This window comes from Podarcis bocagei (assembly GCF_964188305.1).
Source record: "Podarcis bocagei genome assembly, chromosome: 1".
Taxonomy (NCBI): Eukaryota; Metazoa; Chordata; class Lepidosauria; order Squamata; family Lacertidae; genus Podarcis; species Podarcis bocagei.
Genome location: NC_138125.1, coordinates 101,411,588 through 101,434,631, shown reverse-complemented (window position 1 = coordinate 101,434,631; position 23,044 = coordinate 101,411,588). Strand labels below are relative to the sequence as shown.

Here is a 23,044-nt window from a genome sequence, read left to right as displayed (position 1 = left end):
ACAATGTGTAATAGAAAAAGAAGTATGAAATTAGGGTAAAGGTGTGTGAAAGAAAGTAATAGAAGTGGAAAGAAATTGTAATTCAGTAGATTGGAAGTCAAACACAAAGGTGGGGTGAAGGGTTGGTGGATGGTGATGGGGAAAGGAACTATTTGTGGGATTGAGTGTAAGTATGTTTGAACATTTTTAAGGATTGTATGAAATGTATGTTTGTATGCTTGTATATGTGTATTAATGATGAATTTAAATTTTTAAAAAAAGAACATAGCTGTTTTGTGGGTAATAATACTGCTTTTGCAATCATTAGCAAAAAGTCAGATGGAATACAGAAATTTAATCAGACACAACTGATTTATGGAGTTTTTGTACCTGGAAGCTTTCTTGAAATTTGCAGCACTTTGCAGCTGAAGGTAGACATTCTATAAAGCCATGCATGAGCTTTTATGTTCTCTCACATTCTTCTCTAGAAAATGTATTGGGCCAAATCCGATGTAAGAGTTGCATTGGTGGCAGCAAGTCCAGTTTACTCACTAGGTGGCCTTTGGCAAGCCTGTCTCCCTCCCTCCCTCCCTCCCTCTTCCTCTCCACATCAGCTCCTCCTGGGGCTGGGGAACCTCTGTGCCCTCCCCAAGTTTTAGTTGGGCACCGACTCCCATTAGCCCCCATTCCATCATGGGACAGGATGATGGAATTGCAGTTAGAAAATATCCCTGCTTTATAGATTTATTGTAAGAATTATAACTAGATAATGTATGTGTAGCATGTTGAATGCTTGAAAACCACATACAAACATTAAGTGTTCTTTATATTAAATATGTAATATGAATATTTAATATTCTTTATATTACATCACAGGAAAACAATTTGCACCATCAAATATTATATTTCCAGATTTGATACCGAAATACTACACTTGATAGTATCATATATGGAGTATATGTGTGTCATGTCAGATGCAGAGAGATCCAGCAGTCCTCTCCTCTTAGAGATGAATAATCCCCCGACTCTTTTGTCCTGCACATTTAGTGGATTTATAGGTCTCTTGTAGTCCTGCAAGACAAAAGCTCTTTCTGTCACCTAATATCATGTTTGGGGGACTGAGAAGATTTACTTCCACCCTTAAACTAAGATGCTTTTTACTGACAAACCTCCACAGCGTAGAAATGGGCTGAGCACATTCAAACTCATATAGGCAAGGTGTCAACAGTCTCACTGTGTCATATGGAAAATAGCAAATTGGTTTTGTAGACACTCCTGCTTTAGAGGAAAGAAATTTAATTCCAGCTTCAGAACTGTCAACCCCACTGCAAATAATAGAGTCAAAGCCAAACCATTTCAGCAATATAGTTATTTTCCTCTGTTGGAATGATGGAGGAGAAATCAGCTGTTGCTACATGATACCCTCATGGGCGCGTGTTTTGGAAGCAGATCTGTCACATTGTTCCACAATAAAGACAGCCACTACAGGTGAAATTATTGGACAATTATAACACTTGTTAGTTGCCTGCTTGGATCAAATTCTGAAATGTGGAGTAGTTGCAGTATGGTCATAATTAAAGAGAAAAAAGGGGGGTTAAGAAAAGAACCAGACAGAAGCCATGCCATTACTACATTAGAATATTTCATACTTGTTTTGTGACAATGTGGGTGTAGGCCTGTTTGTCACCTAATCCCTTCAGCAGCTGAATCCTCATTTCTGTTTCACAGCTCCCCATAGGATGAAGAAAACAGCAGAAGGACAATGAAGACATTCTTTTTGATGCTGAAATGCTAAGACTCCCTCCTTTCTTTTAGAGTTGGCAGACAATGCACTATAGAAACATAGCTAAATTTCTCCCTCCTGCCTCCACTCATGGCAAGCATTAAGTCATGTTGAGAAATTACTGATTCCAGAACATACTCGAACAGCTTTAGCTAGTTGCCTGTGTCACATTAGGTGACACCGTTCTCAATCTCAATATATATATATATTGCAGCATAGTACCAATACCTCAGTTACTCACTGACTGCAAGTGCCTATTTCAACTGTGACTTGCAGAGTGTTTTAGAAAGGCTGTCACTTTCTGCGAACTTTGGGTTCTATAGAGAAGCCAACATTGAGGATGTTGGGGTGTACCCTAATCCATTCTTCTTGTTCTTCTTGTTTGCTCTGGCCTGCATTGCACACCTCCTGAATTCAAGTTTTACCTGTAAAATTTCTACAATTAACTCCAGAACAAGAGCACGCACCAATTCTCTTCAGTTTTACAAAAGAAAGCAGGTGAGATTGAAGTGAGTAGGAGACACACATGTAGGCCCCATCTCCAGTATCCCCACATACACCAGTGGGGAGGAATGGGGAAGAAATTCAAATTCATTCAATACATATACATTTAAAACAGACTCCATCAAATTCACATTTTCCAAAACAATATGGGACCTGAAGCACAGGTACCCTTAAAATTCACACTTATCTGAACTTTGCAATGCAGTTCTCCTACCAAACAATGTTTACAAAAATGCATATTTTAGGAGAAAGTTTGCAAAAAGTGAAGCTTTTCATGAAAATAACATACAAAAATGCATTATATCAGGGGAAATTGCTTGCAAAAAATCTGTACATTAAGTCAAAACTGCATATGGAAAGGTGTTTATTAGGAGAACTTTGCACTAAAATGCTGATGAACTCTCACAAAGAATTTTTGGTAAGGAAATCACAAATGGCTGTGCAGAACTGAATTTAAGATTTGACAAATGAGAAACTGAGAAAATAAAAACTGACAGACTCTTCCATTCCCACCAGTAAGGAATGGAAATCCACTCTGCAATTAAATTCTCTAAACTATCAGGGTTCCTGGATGATGGGAGCAGCCTAACCACATTTAACTGAATGTAGTTGGAATCTCCCTGCAGACCACGGTTAAAAGGAAAGGGGTTGGGACAGTATAGTTTCCAGTGCTCCCTGCAGAGTTAGTCCTCACACATTCTTAAGAATGTTTGAATATGGCTGCAGTTTATATCTGCTCAGTTCCATCAGTTGCTTTTCCACACATAAAACATATACTATCAATATGCAGGTGTGCAATGATAAAACACTTCTAAAAGAAGAGCATTTGTTATTTGAGCATATGTATGCTTGCAACTTTTCTTTCCTGCACTGTTTTACTGAGGCACAGGGATTGGAATGCCTGTGGCTCCTTAACCCACACAGGCTTAAACCAAGGATGGTGTTGGGGTGTACCTGCTATTGCAGGAGGTTTGTAAGCACATTCCACTGAATGCCAAATACATGATGATCTAAAGAGAGACCTGCATGCCTTGGGACATTGGAGTGAGTGGAGCCTGTGTGTACAGATTAAGCCCATGTGAATCCAGGCAAACATCTAAACAGGACTTATGTGTATCTTTAACACACTAGAACAAGCACATCAGCCTTGTTTTTTTTGCTGTGTTTTATCAATGGCGCACATGCACAGTAGCAATACCAAGGGAGAAAAGAAATATGAAGGAACTGAAAGCAGGGGCAAACTGAGTTCAGCGTGGACTCAATTTAAATATAAAAACATCTTATTTAAAAACTAAAAAGAACCCCCACATTGTCTTGGACTGTAGACTTTCTTGCTTTGGCATGGCATGGGTGCAGTGCTGGCCTGGTGGAGCAATCTCCCCTCTCTTCCTCCCTGCACTGTTCTGTGGGCTCTCCTAATCCCCCTGAGTCAATTCTGGGAGGCACAGGTGGGGGGGGGAGTTGCACTAGCAGAAGTCCTTGCATGGGCTTACACTAATGGGACCCGTTAGTTGAATCCGGCCAGTGTGTTTGGGGGCAGTCACAAATAGAACCATAATAGGTGAACAATGCTTTTCATGAGTAACCCCACAACAGCAGCTTCTATGGATGCAGCACTATGCTGTTTAATCACAAGTGAACTATGGAACTGATGCCAAGATGCTGTGGCATTTTTGTGATAGGCTGGGTTGCTTCACACCAGTTGAGTAGGCATTCCAACAGTGCTTTGGATCACAAGATACAGAATCTTTGCAGAAAATGGATGTGAATGTGTCCTTTTAATGCTAAGAAATTTATAATCATTAATGCAGATTATTTTCTACTTAAAGTGTTTCAGTTCCTGTAGCTGTTAAGTATATTTCTTTGCATATTGCCACCTGCCTTTTCAATATGAGAACAATGTTTGTTTTGTACTACTTTTGCAAAGACTAAAATGTTTTATGTAATTGTACTCTTTTCTTTGAATAAATATTATTTTTGTCCCTCAATTTGCCTCCCCTCCCCAGTTCTTTCTTTGTTCTCTTCTATTTTCATGAATTCTTGTCATCTCTACAAAATTGTGCAGAGGGAAATATGAAACACAAAGAAACTCATGGCACCAGCATATTAGAGAATGTTATTCTAGATAAATCTGTGATGTGCACATAGAAATACAATTGTTATTCTAGCCTCACTGACCTCCCATCCATGCTACATGAAGAAAGAACCTTTTACCGAAGGAGAATTACACTTCCGTGGGTTGTCCAAAACTGGGAGATGGTGAGTTTGGAACTGAGTTTGAAACTTCAATTCAACGCTTCCAGGAAGGCACTAGAGCAGAAGGTTGGCAACAGATGAGTGTTGCAAGATTAAATTGATGGTAGCAATTATGTCTTTCTTCAACTACAGGGAGAATCAATAAAAAAAGAAGCTATATTACCTTGCTTCCATTATGCCCATGATGGGCAGTGTTGATGAATAGGAAGTCCTTGCCAAGCTTGGATTTGGGACCTAAAGTAGATTTCATTCCCACAGTACATCTCACTAGTTAAGTTAATGTGCCTCATTGTTTGTATTTTAATATAGAAAAATTTAATCTCTGCTGGAGATGGGCTGGACAGAGAGAGATCATAAAGGAAGGATGGGAGAGAGACTGCCAAGGAACAGGCCAAACGTTGACTTCCAAACTTATAGAAGCTTGTAATGTATTGATGGCACTGCACAAATATGCCTTATCGTATTGCTCTTGGGAAGCTGTAGTTCACGCCACCACCTTTGGCAGAGAGAAAACTTGGAAAGTCAAGCACACACATTCACCTCTGCCAATAAAACACAAGGTTAAAGCAGGTTTTAGATCTTGATGAGGGATGGTAACTCCCCAAAGTGACTGCTAGAAGCAGTTAAGAGAAATCACCCAAACAGACAAAAGATACCAGCATAATGCTGCAAAGTCTGATGGTCTGGTTACATAGCTCAGAGCAACCACTGAGCTATGTGCAAGTAGCATCAAAAAAACTTCCGTGTATGTGTCCACTGTGCAGAATCTGTGCTGCTTATGTACAGTGGTACCTCGGGTTACAGACGCCTCAGGTTACAGACGCTTCAGGTTACAGACTCCGCTAACCCAGAAATATTACCTCGGGTTAAGAACTATGCTTCAGGATGAGAACTGAAATTGTGCAGCGGTGGCTCAGTGGCAGGAGGAGGCCCCATTAGCTAAAGTGGTGCTTCAGGTTAAGAACAGTTTCAGGTTAAGAACAGACCTCCAGAACGAATTAAGTTTTTAACCCGAGGTACCACTGTATCTAAAAGCCTGACTGTGCATATCGGTACACGTCCCTTTCTTCTTTAAGTAGAATATTACTATACTTCACTGTTCTTATCATATATCCTCACAATAGCCTTCTGTGACAGTTGGAAATAACTACAGCTATGCCAATGTTTTCACTGAAAGCTTCAGAGTGGATGGTGTTCTGTAGTTGGGATACCACCACAGAAAATGCCTTATTGCATGCTATGCCACCAGTCTGTGCCTTGAGACCCCAGGTTCTGCTTCTCTTCTCTATAATAAAACCGGGGGGTGGGCTGATTTCCAGGAGAGAGGCAGCAGAGGAGACAAGTTCTTCTTTCCCCACCTACTGTTTTCTTTCCAGAATAGCCCTTGCCTCAAGCTGGTTTTGTAAGCTGCAATCCCCTACCTGTACACTGGACAGAACCATGGGTTTGGGGTTCCAGTAGGGAACAGGGAGGCATGGGAGAAAGGTTGTTGGAAGGGGAAGGACTTGGTACCCTTTCCTATTACTGCCACTTCTCCCTTTAAAATAATTCCCCCTTCACTATGTTTCAGAGGGAAAGCAGATTTGAGGACATAAGCTAGTGTTGGGATTTTCTTTTCTGTGCCAGGATTTCAAAGCTGAACATACGTAATCAAAGATTGTGGCTGGATTAAAAAAAAAACACCCAGCTTCACAGCTCTACACATCTAAGAAAGGACATATCTAGGCATATAGACTACATCTCAGTGTTGAGACTGTCAGCAGTGACATATCTTTTGTACACTTATCATTATATTCCTCCTGCAGATGCCCTTTTGCTGTGAAAACCTCCTGCCCTCTTCTCCATTTGCTTATCATTTTCACTTCAGGTCTATTATATCCAGATTAGGCAGTAAGCAATTCTTTTAGCCTTTGGAACTGTAAATAAATGATACCTATGTTGAAAATATTTTATATTACATCTCAGCAATACTTTACAGCAATTCCCAAAATAACTCAACAATATATAATACGCCTTAGATTTTTCTGATTTAGCTGTGTGAAAATGCTGAATTATTATTATCAGCTGGTGCCATTTTAATCTTGGTGAAGAATGGATCTAACTATCTTCATTGCCTATTCTATGTTGCCCATATATTCAAAAGTCTGATGGTCCAACTATGTACAAACCTCTTTCTTCTTTAGATATAATAATGCTATGTTTTACTGTCCTTATATACCCTCACAAAAGCCAAAGGCAGTTGATCTGTACCCTCAGTGACTAGAGGGTTCATGATAGAGTAACATTTTCAATGAGCATAGCTAGCTGTAGTTTATTTTTCTTTGAAACCCACACAGAAATGTGTACAAGGATACCAGCTTTCCCTCAACTAATGTTTTATTTAAAACACCACATGTATATATTTGGAAGCCAATGCAAACCACACTACTATGAATATAAATTAACTCCTGAGACAGCAAGAACAAAGTAAATCATCAAGTAAAGAAGAAGGAAATAGCGACAAAAGCATTGCATGGAGGTGTTAATAGAACATCTTGACTCCATGGCAAGAGAACAAAAATGGAACTAGGTGTGGCACAACTGCAACAAAATCAGCCATGGTCACTTGCATTGTAGTACCTGAAAACAAAAAGAGAGAGAGGGAGAAAGGAAGAGACTGTCCTTGTTCTTCTCACCTTTAATATCATATATTCCAGAAGGTAAAGAACCAAACTATCCAAGAGAGTTTCTGAGAAATGCATAAAAGCCAACATCGGGGAGGGAAACAACTTCCATATTTCACATGAAAGTCATAAGAATGCAACCAAGCGAATGGAAATTTACATTAGAATAAATCATTGTTCATAATTGCCATGTAATTGAAGCCTTTCACAAATTCAGAATGTGCAATACAGAGGACATGTCCTCCCTGGAGAAAGAGCTAGGAATTCAAATCAAGCATCTGGATGTTGCAAAACTAAATGAACAATGCAAAAAGGAAATGATCTATGGACACACTTGGAAAAGAAATCTCCCTTCTTATCTGCATTGAAAAGTATAACCTGGGAAGCAACAGTCCAGTCCAGAGAACTAATCTTGCTCTAACACCTGCAGTGGTAAGAAGGTTAATCCAGTCATCATGGCCATTCAGTATTTGGCTTCCTGCTTAAAACCTACTCCACTGGGTCCACTGAAAACTAAGCTGCAGGATAATATAATGAAAAGATAATAAATTTGGGCTTAATTCAAACACGAGACCTACCAAACAGCTTCTGCCTCTTTGCCAGTTCCCCACCTGAATTTGCCAGGAAATTTGCTTATCTCAGAGCCAAACTAATGGATGTTTCTTTATTGAGGGCAGCTCAGCTCTGTTTAGCACAAAAGAAGTGAACATCAGGGATATGGTTGGTGGACTATTGCTTCCAAAAAGACTACCACTCCCATTATCCTTGACCACCATGTTGGTAGCTATCACTTACTGCTTTCTCCACAGCTAGTTTTATAACCTCCATGTCTTCTCTTACTTGCCTTTTCTCTAAACTAAAAAGGCCCAGATGTTGTAGTACTTCTTTATTTGGTCTACCCCTTTGATCATTCTGATTGCCATTTTCTGAACCTCTTTCACTTCTACAAGACACTTTCTCAGATGAGGTGACCATACTGTACCTGGTATTCTAAGTGCAGTACAAAAAAGCAAGGCAGTCAAGTTTGCTGATGACCCCAAATTTCTCCAACTATGCACATTTTTGCATGCAAGTTTCCCTAATATAACATTTTTGCAAAGCAATTCTCACTGATATACCATATTTTTGTAAGTTCCTTTCACTAATATATGCATTTCTAGACACACTTTACCCTAGTATATTCATTTTTGTGCATATTACTTGGCTGGATGTTGCAAGATTCAGAGTAGTGTGAATTTATGACGGATGGCTGTGTTTCAGTTGCGTATTGTTTTGGAAAGTATGAATTAGGTAGTGTCAGAGCTGCTACAAGATCCTAGCTCACAGAGGATCACGCTAGCCAGCGGTCATTAAGTAAAAGTCTTTATTGAGTTACAGTTTCCATTCCCAAGCTGCTGCGTGCAACTCTACGTCTAATGGCTAGATCGGCGAAGCTCCGTCTGAGTGCACCAACTTAATATCCTAGCCCTGCTCCACCTTTTCCGCCTGACTGCTCTCCTCTGGGTCCCTCTGCCCCCCGGGGTCTCTTCCTTCCGGGATTCTTCTGACGCCGACCCCCCGGAACTCCCTGTCTCCTTGCGCCGGGCTTTAGGACCTGGCTCCCTTTCCTGGCTGCCTACTGCGTCACTTTCCTGTGCATTTGAACTTGGCGCGCGCGCCCAACCTTCCACTTTCCGTCTGACCGTTTCTTCGCTCCCCGATGGAGGTGTGGCCACTCCTGACTCGTGCCCTCCCCCCTGTTGCGAGCTGCCAGCGCTTGATCTCTGGCGCTCCTCCTCTTCCCTGCTCTCTGGCTGTGACGCTGGTCCCGATTTCCAACTGCTCTCCTCTGAGTCCCCTCTGGCTCTATCTTCCTGGGGTGTCCCCCTAGGCTCCCCCCTTGCCCTGACCACTGGTGCTCCTTTCTGTGAATCTTCTGATTCACTGGAAAGACTCGGAGATCTCGGGTCGTCGTCATCACTCATCTTTTCTTCTGCCTCCTCCCCCTCGCTCTCTGTTTCCTCCCTTGCCCTTGCCTCTGCTCCTGAACCCCTGACAGGTAGATTCACCTTTCAATGTCAACTGAATTGAATTTCTTCCCCGTTCCTAGGAGTCAAAAACCTTTAGCAATATACTGCAAATCAAAGATCATTAGATCATAATCTACCTTCCGCCAATCCTTGGCTTACACTAACTGACAAGCAGTTCATTGGCAGAGCACATGTTCTACGTGGCATTCAATCCTTGGCATCTATTACTATTACTAATTTATTTTATTTATAGCCTGTCTGTTTTCCAGAACCAGAGGTCAAGGCAGCTCACAAAAAACTGAAACAAACATGAACAAAACACAGAAAACTAAAAAACAGATAAAATATCATTGTTACAAATTAATTAAGCTACAATAGAATTAAAATGATATAAAAACAGATATATTAAAATACGGGTAGTAAAAACAGCACAGCACTGTTAAAATCCCTTTCCTTAAATGCTGGAATAAAACAAAAGCTTGCAGGAATAAAGCAGTCTTCACTGGCTGGTGATAGGATCCTGGAGTCTTCCCTACCCATATTTAGAACTGCCAAGTATTCAATGCCAGGTAGAGCATGTGATCTACCAATGATCTATGACCCTTGCCTACAAAAAAAGTACAGTCTCCCTTTCCCCTCCAGCAAGAAGCAGTGGCGGAGGAAGCCGCTCGGGTGCCTGGGGCGGCGCACCCAGGGGCGGGGCAAGCCACTCATGGGGCGGGGCGCACTGTGGGGCCTCCGGAGTCTGCCTGCCTCCACCCACTCAGCCGCCCTACAGCTGAGAGGGAGGCAGTGTGCGGACCGTTTGGAGCAGAGCGGAGCCTGCAGAAGCCCAAGCTTCTCCCAAGAAAGACGCGTGGCTCAGGCGCACTGCAGGCCTCATGGTGAGTGCCGCCCGGCAATTTGTCACCCCCCTCAGTGGTGACACCTGAAGCGACCCGCCCCCACCACACCCTCCTTCCTCCGCCCCTGGCAAGAAGAGTCCTACCAGAGGCTTGAACCCACAGCTGCACAAAGACCACATCATTCTCTCATCAGCTGAGAAGGCAACTAACCTTATTTCAGTATAGGCTGGTATTTCAGAAGAGTCCTGGCTTTACCTCCCTCTGAATTGCTTTCTATTCAACATTTCTTTACCCAGCCAAGAAAAGAAACAATAACTATGAAATAATTAAGCTGCTGTTGCTACCATTTGAAGAGGAAGAAAGATTGTTATTGCTGTCACTACTTCAGCTGAAATATAAATACTTGAGAGGCATATGGATACCATAATGATGAGAGCTATTGATAAGTGGATACGGCTTTTTTGAAAACTGTGGCTATGAATTGAGAAGGCCTGTGGCACAGGATGATTAGTTACCCAGATAAACACAGCATATGTTAAAGGATATGTTTTTGTTGGTTGTAAAGTAAGACAAAATGTCTGTGTTTACACAAGTAAGAAGCAGAGATAGTGGCTGGTACCATATATCTTACATACAACAGATAGAAGGAAAGAAAAACATTTCAATGATTTTTCTTCCTGCAAAAAGAACTGGTGGAGGGGGAGTGACTGGCAGGCAAGCAGAGAAAAATAAGCTAAAGGGGGGAAGATTCCCAAGGCCAGCTGCCATCACATTGGCAACCCACTTTATCAACATCACTGTGTGGTGGTGGTAGTGGTGATGATGTATCTGATCTATGAAAGCATACGCCATGAATACATCTCTGTTAGTGTTTAAGGTGCCACAAGATTGTTGATTGTTATTCCTGGAAGGGACCAACATATCTGGATGATAATACTAGTCGTAGTTGTAGTAGTAATTATTATTATTATTATTATTATTATTATTATTATTATTATTATTATTATTATTATTTCAATAATAATAATAAGCACACACATAAGATGTCTTGCATAAAATCAACACAGTGCAAAATAAGTTTAAAATGTAAAATAAAATCAACCCAAAAATGCTGTTGAATTTTCATAAGGCCCCTTTTTCTTTCTTTTTTTAAAAACCCCCGCAAGCTGATGTGTAAATGCGGAGAACTGAAAAATATTGGAAAAATAAGAAACTTAAATTCACAATTTTGTCTGTCCTGACTCAACATCTCACCTAAGGAGCCATTAACTTCCTTGCTTCCCCTAACATTGGCCTCTTGATTAACCCATCAAGGGCAAGAGAAGACATTCTGGTTGGGGAGTCCTTGCACAGGCAGAGTCGCAACACAACATGAACAAATTATATTCTATATATAATATTCTATATATATTATAATTATATTGGGATAATTCATCAAAGGAGGCCTCCCTGATTTTACAGTAGTTGATACAATGATTGTTATGTAGGCCACCCAAGCAAGGCAAGACCTGCCTGGGTGTGGGATGAAACAACTTCCCTCAGGTAGCACCATGGGGAAGATAGATGACGGTAGGGATTGGTGTCTAAAGACTAAACGTTTACCCTATGGGAAGGAGGCATGGGATCTGCTTCAGGCAAAATGTATTGGGCCAGCACTGCACTCAGATGGCAATTCTGACTGCAGCTGTATGGAGAACATAACACTAACCCGTTTCAGCTGCTCCTTCCCAGCAGTGATTCACATGGTGACACTTTTTCAGTCACTGTGGTCACACAAGTCTACACCAGAAAGAACTGTTAGTGTAGCCAGATAAAGGCCAGCTCAAAAATTTCCTCTCCATGTTGCTGCATCCCTGGAGTCACTCCATGTGGAGAAACTTTCAACCATCTGGATGGCTGTTTGTCACCAGACAATAGTTATAAATGAAAATATTTAAACTTGCTGAATTGAAGCCCAAGGAAAATAACACTGAATCTAATCCACATAATATTCTGTCCTGGAACATTCACATCACCTGTTCCTTCCACTCCTGAAGTATATAACATGTTTCCTTTGTACTAGCAACATACTGATATATGTAATTTAATTCCTTTACATTTTCTTATTGCCTCAAAAACGCCTTTAAATCTGAAGACAGGTCAAGAGTGTTCCTTTCCAAAGGAGAACAACAGCACATGAAGGTCTCCCTGGAAGAACTCTCATTACACAGAGAGGAGTGACCACTGGGGTTAATGCTGTGATTCATTCAGCCAAGCGCTAAAGAACCGAGATTAACTGGTGCTGGCGCTTACAATGCAAGAAACAATATGAGTGGCACAAGCATTCTGTGGGCTGAATCGAGTGTTTGACACAAAAGGACTGACAAAGATTTCTTCTCAGAGAGAGATAATTAGGGGGCATTCAACAAGCACATGTTTGCCTTTATGTGCACATAAAGAAGTGTATATTTCTATGGGTTGTTATTGCAGTTTTTAAGCATTTCATTCTGGAGAAGTATCTGCACTGAAGTCAGCAAGGGAGCTACTGACTTGAATACTGCCGCTGAAGTCATCATGAGAGCCTTTTAGCCCATCCATCCTAGCACTCAAGTTGAGGGTGGGCCATCAAAATAGAAAATTTATATAAAATGTTTCTGTGGCATGGGGGTGGGGGAGAGGGAAGAGAGCTCTAGAAGCTCATTTGTCAGTCTATAATGTGTAATTCTGTTTATTTTTATTGATAACAAGATTTCTCCTCTGCCTTTCTAGTGCTTACAAACTGCTCAGTATGACTTGCGATGATCGAAACCAACTATAAAGTAAGATATCCCAAAAATATGATATAATAAAAGCAGAGACAGGTGCAGCAGATAAAAACAGAGGGAAACGATAAAAAAGAAAATCTTCTAACCTGTACAGAAAGTTTTTTGCCATATGATGAGGAGGCAACTCAGCCCCACAGGTGAAAGGATCCCCCACTTTAGAGGCAGACACAGAGAAGGTCCTGTCTCTCAGCTGAGCCACCACCATAATCAGGACATAGAGAAGGGGCTCTCTATCAGATCTTAGGGCATAGGCAGGCTGCTATGGGAGAAGGGTATCTTAAAGATTGGGCTTTAAAAGTTGTCACCAACACTTTGTAATTTTCAGGAAGATCTATGACCCTTAACATTAATACATTACAGTGGTACCTCGGCTTACAAACACCTCGGGTTACAAACACTTCGGGTTACAGACTCCGCTAACCCGGAAGTAGTACCTTGGGTTAAGAACTTTACCTCAGGATGAGAATAGAAATCGTGCAGCGGCAGCAGGAAGTCCCATTAGCTAAAGTGGTACCTCAGGTTAAGAACGGTTTTAGATTAAGAACGGACCTCCGGAACGAATTAAGTTCGTAACCAGAGGTACCACTGTATTTAAATTTTCTATAAAGCAACAATGTCTGTACATGAATATTAGTATAAAATACATTGTGATAAATTTTGGAAGACTGGTTTTTAAAAATAAATAAATGGTGGCATATGGAAAGAGATTCCGCACATTGGATACTTTTTTATATATTGTATAAAATACTTTTTTGGATACATCTGGATAAACCAGTTATTTTTTTACTTATTTTTTTTTGTATGGACAGGGATTCTTTACATTGCATATTTCCTTTTAGTACACTACCACCAAGTACAAAATGCCTTCGGATACATTTGAGCAGCCTGAAATATTTCATTATTTGGAATGAACAGGGATTCCACAAATGGTACACTTTATATGTCTGCAGAGTCCAGCATTTTCAAATATCGCAGGGACACAAGTTAAGGAAAATTGTCTAACAGCATAGTCTCATTAAGGCACTTTGCTATTTCATTTGGCAGCAGAACATAATTTTCCAAGGAAATGGCTTCTGGTTACTCAACTCTGCAGGAGATCAAAGAAGAAATGGCCTGAAATCTTGCAAGGAACATTAAAGGAAAGGATGATGAGACTCTCTATCTACACTACTGTGGCATCATTCTCAACACAAGCAATCTATTAAACATGGAGGCTAGTGTAAATCAGAAGGACTTTGCTGGACATTTAAAGCTCTGCCATTAAAGAGATTCTGAGCATTTTGTGAATATGTTGTATATCATCACATACTCATATCAAAGCTATTCTCACCACTTGCCAGCAAACATGGCTTATGGCAAGATGGCTGATTCACTACATAGGCAATAGGTATAAGCTGGTAAGCGATACCAACATTAGCAAGAATCAGTCAAAACTTATAGATTAACTCTCTCAGTAGCTTCGTATAAATATTAAAAAGCACATTACTAGCACTGATCATGGCTGAATGAGTACACAAGCAGAATAGTTCAAACACTTCTTATCACTGAAGGTGAATTACCAGCACAGCTAAGGGCTTTTTTATGTTAACACTGGGCCTGGATATACAGTCATAACTCGGGTTACAGACGCTTCAGGTTGCGTTTTTTTGGGTAAGGACCCGCTGAAACCCGGAAGTACCAGAACGGGTTACTTCTGGGTTTCAGCGGTCGCACATGCACAGAAGTGCTAAATCGCGCTTTGCACATGTGCAGAAGTGCCAAATCACAACCTGCCGCTGTGGGTTGCGAATGCTGCGGGTTGTGAACGTGCATCCCACATGGATCACGTTTGCAACCTGAGCGTCCACTGTATGTGTAAACCAGCTCTGTGTTCCTCCCATGCAACTTATACTAAGTAGTAAATGGTAGAATGTAGCTTTGGTGCTATTTAATCTTTAAAAAACCATCTAGGAATTTCCCTATAATATTTTTATAACCCTGTAGAAAGTACACCCACGGTGACCGAAACTGCTTCATATTGTTCTTCTCCTTCTTTCATCCTAGGTATAGCCAGTTGTTTCTCCTTCTTTCTCTACCTCAAACACAACTCACTGGTTTTCATGGCAGAAGCCTTCATTCACATTTTCTTATAAGCATTTCTTTTGGCAAGCTCAATCAAGTGGAGCCAAGATAAATAACTAGTCTTCTAGAACCTAGAGTGATTTGGGCCACAACATTTACCACCAGAATGGTCTGCTCCTAAGAACCTATTCTGCGAAGAAGAAGAAGAAGCAGAAGGGGAAGAATAAGAATAAGAGGAGGAGAAGTTTGGACTTGATATCCCGCCTTTCACTCCACTTGAAGAGTCTCAAACAATCTCCTTTCCCCTCCTCCCCCACAACAAATGCTCTGTGAGGTGAGTGAGGCTGAGAGACTTCAGAGAAGTGTGACTAGCCCAAGGTCACCCAGCAGCTGCATGTGGAGGAGCGGGGAAGCGAACCTGGTTCACCAGATTATGAGTCCACCACTCTTAACCACTACACCACATTGCCTCATAAATTTCTGGCAGAAGATGCAGGTGTCCACCACATGCCGCTCATTAAGTCGAATAAGGCAGTGGTGGTATCTGTCGGGGGGGGGGAGTTTGCTGCTACAAGTAGTGCAGTACTTTAAACATCCCCACTGCACCATAGGAACCAAGCCAGTGCCAACAGAGCACTGAAAATGCAAAATGCAAATGTACAAACTACTCTTATCCTCTCATCCCCCAAAGATTGGTTCTGCCCCTGCCCAGAGCAAAATTTGGAGCCTTCTAGAGTGAGGCAATGGGTGAGAGATTAAAACTCAGCCTTCAAGGCACATGCTCAGAAGGCCAAGCACCCATCTTCTTGCCAAGTTCTTTCTTGGCCACTGCAAACGGTGGCATCATTTGAACTTTTTCTCTGCTCCCGTTCCTTCGTGGAAAGACTGAGTTGGGCCTTTACCCTCTCACCTCTTATTTTCTTAAGACTTCTCTTTCTTTAATTTTGCATTTCATCTTACCACAGTGAACTCAATGTCTTTTAAACCCTACCTGCAACTTAAAAAAAGGAATCCATTAGTTTTCAGTTGGATTTAGAGATCATATTCAATCTCGAATGCTTTGAAAGTATGTTGCCATAACAAGTGTGGCATTTCAATTAGCTAGGATGCTAGACACATTTCAAAATAAAGCATCAGTTTTATAACTACTAGTGCCAATTGCCAGAAGCAAAAAGAATCCCAAACAGTAGGTTATTCTACTATGTTTGAAATGACAACTTTTACATTTGTATTTAAGCAAGTAACATATGGTAAAAATGTTACCTTGACAGAATTTGAAGCATCACACATGGTTGAATTTTAACATATTTGGAATTTACTACTATATGTGAATACATACGTTTCATACCAATTGTTTTACTAATACAGTGGTGCCTCGCAAGACGAAATTAATTCGTTCCGCAATTCTCTTCGTCTTGCGGGTTTTTCGTCTTGCGATGCACGGTTTCCCATAGGAATGCATTGAAAATCAATTAATGCGTTCCTAGGGAAACCACCTTCAGGCCAGGTCCGGGGACAGTCTGTCCCCGGACCTCTTCTGAAGGCTGGGGGGGGGACAAGGGCTTTTCTTCCCACCCCCAGCATTTTAAAAAACCCTGGGACAGCGGAGGAGATCCGCTGTCCGGGGGATCTTAAAATGCTGGCGGGCGGCATTTTAAAATCGCCCCGGACAGCGGAGGACTTCTCCGCTGTCCGGGGCGATTTAAAAGCCCCTGGGAAGGCAGGCAGGGGGGAGCAAAGACTTTCGCCCCCTGCCCGCCTTCAGAAGGTGTTCCCACCCCCCCCCCCGCCCGGCTTTGCAGCAGCGCTACGAAGCCCGGCAGCTGGGGCAGCTGTTCCCGCCCCACCTCCCCACTTCGGAACAGCGTTCGGAAGTGGGGCGGATGGGGCAGCTGTTCCCGCCCCACCTCCCCCCTTCGGAACATCGTTCCGAAGTGGGGCGGATGGGGCAGCTGTTCCCGCCCCCCCTCCCCCCTTCGGAACATCGTTCCGAAGAGGGGCGGCTGGGGCAGCTGTTCCCGCCCCACCTCCCCACTTCGGAACATCGTTCCGAAGAGGGGCGGCTGGGGCAGCTGTTCCCGCCCCCCCTCCCCACTTCGGAACATCGTTCCGAAGTGGGGCGGATGGGGCAGCTGTTCCCGCCCCCCCTCCCCCCTTCGGAACATCGTTCCGAAGTGGGGCGGATGGGGCAGCTGTTCCCGCCCCCCCTCCCCCCTTCGGAACATCGTTCCGAAGTGGGGCGGATGGGGCAGCTGTTCCCGCCCCACCTCCCCCCTTCGGAACATCGTTCCGAAGTGGGGCGGATGGGGCAGCTGTTCCCGCCCCACCTCCCCACTTCGGAACATCGTTCCGAAGTGGGGCGGCTGGGGCAGCTGTTCCCGCCCCCCGCTTCGGAACAGCGTTTTAAAATGCTGGGGGTCGGCAGCGAACGCTCCCGACCCCCAGCATTTTAAAACCTCCCCGGGACAGAGACTTCTCTGCTGTCCCTTGGAGATTATAAAATGCTGGGGGTCGGCAGCGAACGCTTCGCTCCCGCCCAACAGCATTTTAAGATCGCCCGGGGCAGGCGGGGGGAAGGCAGGGGGGGGGGAGGAAAGACTTTTGCCCTCCGCCGGCCTTCAGAAGAGGTCCTCTTCTGAAGGCCGGCTGTGGGCGAAAGTCTTTGCTCCCGACCGCCAGCATTTCCCTATGGGCTTTCGTCTTGCGATGCAAGCCCATAGGGAAATTCGTCTTGCGAAGCGCCTCCAAAACAGAAAACCCTTTCGTCTTGCGGGTTTTCCGTCTTGCGAGGCATTCGTCTTGCGGGGTACCACTGTATTGGCACTTTATAAAATAAAAAAGCCTTGGATACAGAACTAAAGATACAGAGACCAACTTCACTAGTGGTATAATTTCCCTCAGCCATACAGAGTGGCAATGTCACAATTTGTGAGACACACCAAGCCAAATGTAGCCATCTAAGCTCTGCATAATGGGCCAGTCTTTACTGACCCAGGTAGGCAGCAAAAACAGGGTATTCATGGAGCCCTGTTCAGTCATATGACCATATACATTCAGCATGATCTGTTGGAAGTTGTGGAGGCCTACTCAAGTTCTTACATCTGGTAATATGTCACTGCCAGTTATATCACTTGTTCAATTTTTTTCCAGTTCTCCAACCTGGGAAAGCACTTTGTTCCTTACCACAGATTGCTGTTCTGAGCCATTTAGGTTCTCTCTGGACATACAATTGCAGGGAATGGAAATAATGTACAGGGTAGAGTCCCATAATTCAATGGGGAAATGCAGCTGCTGTCATTTAGTTGTGGATGCACAGAAGAGGCAGTAAAATCAAGTGCAGTGATTTCTGAGAGAAGTATATATTGTAAAAGCAGAATACTGACATCTTCATATTTCATAACTTACTTCCCATCCCACTGTGTATTGTATAAGTCAGCCCACTGAAGTATATATTTCCTAAGATGGCTGTTAACATTTAGTAAACATGAATTCCAGCTGCAAGAAATGCTCTACCTTCATCTCAGAGAGAGCTGGGATATTTTCTAGTGATCTTTCTGGATGACATGAAGCACCTGCCATATTACAGCTGTAGCTTAATGTGGAGTGTTTGTGTGTCACTACCCTCTGGTGGCTGATTCAGAGACCTGAAACTGAAGGAACTTAACACAGGACCAAACTAGATGTCATAGTATCAGATCTGTCTCTTTTAATGGGTGTCTCCTCTCCACTGTATAAAAAACATGGCATTGAAGGTAGGACAATTCAGTGATGCAGAAGCTGCTTTGAATGCAAAAGATCTCAGGTTCAATCCCTTGGATCTCCAGGTAGACCTAGGGATGTAGGTAGTGTAGACAATACAAAGCAAGATGGACCCAGTACCAGGCATCTTTCTCTTGTTAGGATTTCCAGTGTGGTATAGTGGTTAAGAGTGGTAGACTCGTGATCTGGTGAACCAGGTTCGTGTCTCCGCTCCTCCACATGCAGCTGCTGGGTGACCTTGGGCCAGTCACACTTCTCTGTAGTCTCTCAGCCTCACTCACCTCTCAGAGTGTTTGTTGGGGAGCAAGGAAAAGGAGAATGTTAGCCGCTTTGAGACTCCTTCGGGTAGTGATAAAGCGGAATATCAAATCCAAACTCTTCTTCTTCTTCCCTCAGAACTCTCTCAAAAGGTAGAGAGCCCAGTTTCATGGAACTGACCCACAAGGGATCTTTGTTTATGGTATATAAATTCAGGCAAGCCCTGGGTAAAACAACAGAATGCTTTTATTCAAATCCTATACAACAAACTTCACTTCAACTATGCTTTATACATGTACACAGAAAAGGGACACAAACTAACAATAAGTTTATATATATGCCCACACCTAAACAGCGCTAGAACAGGGCCGGGGAACATTTGTCAGGTGAGGCTGTGTTTCCTTCTGGGCAACATTCAAGGGCCACATGCCAGAGGCATTCCAGAGGCAAAAAGTGGGAGGACCAAGGAATGTAAATTTTACCTATGTACCACAGGTTAATTTCTACACTCCCTCATTTGGTTCATCTGACCAAACCTTCTTTGTTTCTGGTACGAGGTATTTAGCCTCAACCGTAACAAATGTGGGATCATCACAAATATGCTGTAAAATCTATTTTTTTGGAGAAATGTTAAGTGTAGGATGCAACACAAGGACAAGTGATGTGCAGAGCAAACCTATGCATATTACTCACTCTCTGTTTCTCCCTAGTAAGTGTACTTAAGTTTATATCTGCAGTGTATCATTAGCTGAATACAGCTTGTTATATATGTTTCCTTTTTATTTTGACACTGCCTGTCTATTGATGCTAACCTCTGCCTGCTCTTACACATAAAAGCCTAATTACTCTGCTTCTCATAGTGTGAGTATGTAGATGGGATTGGAGTGCAAGCCTGCTCATATTCAAAATCTCACTCTTAACTAACTTAGGTCAAAACGTTCAGGTGGTGCCTGGGAAAAATGATACCATGGATGAGAACATGATAAATATCCCAGGCCTCACATCTCTTTCTTTCAAAAGGGTGCATGTCGAATTTTGACAATTTTAGAAGAAATCAGCCACATGGCCTGACCATAGACCAGAGGGGGCTGACCCCTAGTGTTCTGAGACCTGATCAGACCCATCAAGCACTCAAGCACATTTTGCTGCCCCCTCCCAACCCAACCAATCTGAGGTGCAGTTGTCCTGTCCATGGTCACAAGATCATCTGATGAGCAGAGAGGGAGCAATAACAATCTCCTCAGCTTATCATCATCATCATCACAGAGAACATGTAAATGGTATTTAAATACCCCTGCTATAAGCTGTAGAGAAATGGGAATATTCTTCCCTGTGGATTTATTCAAAGAAGAGAAACCAATCTGCATCAAAATTATCAAATGTATCATCTTCTCAGGCCACCCGTCTGTGTCTGGAGGTTGCTATGTCTGGCTCTATGACAGCCCCTAATTTAACCCTCCGTTGATACATTTGACTGTAGCAATTGGGCCTGGGGGTCAAATACACCCCAAGAATGCCATATAAATTAAATATTAGCATGACACCATTTGCAAGTTTAAAAAAAACCCATGCTCTCCTTTTCCAGTAAAACAATGTAGTTGCTCATTGTTTTGTCATTCTTCTACCCCAGCCTTCCTTCTGCAAGGGAGTTCAGGGCAGCTTACAATCAAAGCAATAAGTCACTGTGGTCAGCAACAACCCCACAATTAAAGTGCATACATGTACAAAAATGTTGTGCGGGGTCTACAGTTTTTAAAAGCACAAAACAATATATGGTGTCTTTAATATACACAGGTGAGAACCAGATTGCTGTCTAGAATGGTATTTCTGTGTGATTGATTGATGGCAATCTTCAAGGTCTCCTGGTGTTTTTGCGGCACATTTTTAGAAGAGCAGAAGGAGTGATGAGTGATGGTAGTCTGGTGGTGGAGTGGGATATATTGAAGTGATTGGGTGGATGGAGTGTTGGTGGATGTGTGTGAAGTCCAGGAGTAGATTGAGATGAGTGATGTTGGATGGACAATGGCTACAGTATGATTTGTGTAGATGTAAGACAGAATTTGGGTGTGGTGTGTATTTGCTAGCAGGCTAGGTGTTGCATACTATGAGCCAGGATGTGCACTGGCAAAAAGAAGAGTGAAGAGGGTATGAGTATGGGACTCTTAAGAAGTTTTAAGAATGTGCCACTATGATTTTGCTCTGGGTGGGATTTTATTGTTTTAGTTTTTCAGTCTCTCTCTCTTTCAAATATACATTTCACATTAGTTATTCTTGTAAACAGCTGGGAGGCTGTTTTTGTATTTTATCTATATAAATATATAAAAGTTACATAAGAAAAATAGTGCAATTATCATAAATTGTTATTTATTAGCAATAGCTAATCTCACAAACCTTGCAGCAATAGCACAAGTTACCAGTACCATCACCATATTTCACAACTGCAACTCTAGACACTGATCTGTTAGGAAGAAACATCTTCGTTGTAGTCTTTCCACTGCAAGTTGTTGAGTATGCAAATAATATTGGCATTTAAGCAAGCAACCTTTAAAAATAAAAAAACCCCACCACTGACCTCAGTTTCATTGTGTGTTTGGATTTTTTACCTCACCTGTCTGTGGTGGGTTAAATTTCCACAAGACCATCTTTCTGAATATCTACATAAAGCACATTAAGAATGCCAAATTTTCAGAACAGACAATAAGTTACGACTCCTATGCTGACAGAAATTTGACTTATATTGGATGCAAAGGGCCTTGTCAGAAACATTATCCTGTTGATGCAGAATATTTTGTAGAAAAGTTCAGCATATTTTGAGCCCAAACTATTAAAGTGTCCTAAAAGAAAAGGGAAAGTATTTCAGCTATATCCTTGACTATTACAATTCCATCTTACTTCTTGGCTATCTTAGCACCTACAAATGCTCTCTATATTGAAGTTACTGTTTCAGATAGTCTTCTGTTGACTACCTTCACTAAGAAGACTTTAAATCGTTCCATTTTTCAAAGTGGGTTAAATGTGGTGTCTGTAAAGTTCAGGACATTCGCTCCCCTTACATCTCTTGGCCTCATTCTCTCCGTAGCTGATAGGGTACCAAGGAAAAATGGCCTTGTGAGAGAGCAAACAGTCATTTTCTTGATACATTTGTTCAACTTCCTCCTCCTTTCACCCCAAAGCACACATATCTTGGAGGTTATGTTAGAGAAATTTGAAGGTTTCTGCCTGACGAAAGTAATGATCTCTTCCCTGATCTAAAAATGTCACCGCTTCATTGCATGATACTAAAATTGATTATGGTTGTTTGTCCAAATGAGTATGCAACACATAAAGGAGAGAGGCACTGGGGTGTTTATTGTGGCCTTGACATCTGAGGGTACTTAGCACTACTTATAGGCTGTAAGCTAGGCTAAGATGTGTTAATGGAACAGTGTTGCCAGGCAGCCTCATCATCGTTAATACAATTTATAAGACATATGCATGGCTTCCTTCCTCTTTATTTCTAATTTTTAGAAACATGAATTCTTAGTACAAATGAATAAGCAGGAAAAGGCAAATAAACTCAATTTTACTAAGTCATTAGAGAGTCTGAGGTTTCAAAGACAAACCGGCTATGAAAACACATTATAGCTGCTGCAACTTAAGGGGGGGGGGATAGGCTACAACATTTCCTCCAACCACAGTGGGGAAAGCTGTAACAATTATGAAAAAGCCCTTTAAGGTAATAAATGGATTTACCATAAGCTGTCATATCTTCTTGGCTGCTATATTAATTTTTCTCTTTACTGCGGTCACTAACATTACCAATAACATCGTTTCAGCATTCTTATGCAACAAGCTAAGTGATATTACATGCAGCCCAATATTTCACTTTAATAACCATTTATTTTTGAGAGATCAGGCTCTCAAAACTCCGCTGAAGTAAGCTGTCTCTTGTGAAATACTCTTCTAAGTGTGATGCATTATTCTGTTTGGCCTTCTGTGCAGAGATTTGAATAATGTAACTACCTCCAGTAACAAAAATGACTCTGTGCCCAAAAGATCCTTTTCAAAAAATAATTTATTCTGCTGAATCCCGCCCTTGATTTTTAATGAAAATTGTGTTTAAGATTTAAATCAACTTGGCTTT

The 23,044-nt window shown here is 42.1% G+C and overlaps 1 protein-coding gene and 1 long non-coding RNA gene across 2 annotated transcripts in view; one reads left to right on the top strand and one right to left on the bottom strand.

Moving 5' to 3' along the window:
* The window catches only part of LOC308571906 (von Willebrand factor D and EGF domain-containing protein-like), a 199,572-nt gene extending 195,391 nt beyond the window's left edge, over window positions 1-4,181 (top strand). The window contains exon 30 of the mRNA XM_081167541.1: window positions 1,708-4,181. Within this exon, the coding sequence (XP_081023667.1) occupies window positions 1,708-1,722 (15 nt within the window). The 3' untranslated portion in view covers window positions 1,723-4,181. The remainder of the gene's footprint in view (window positions 1-1,707) is intronic.
* Window positions 1-23,044, bottom strand: part of LOC308572234 — a 120,840-nt gene that overhangs the window by 8,493 nt on the left and 89,303 nt on the right. The gene's annotated exons all lie outside the window — the stretch shown is intronic.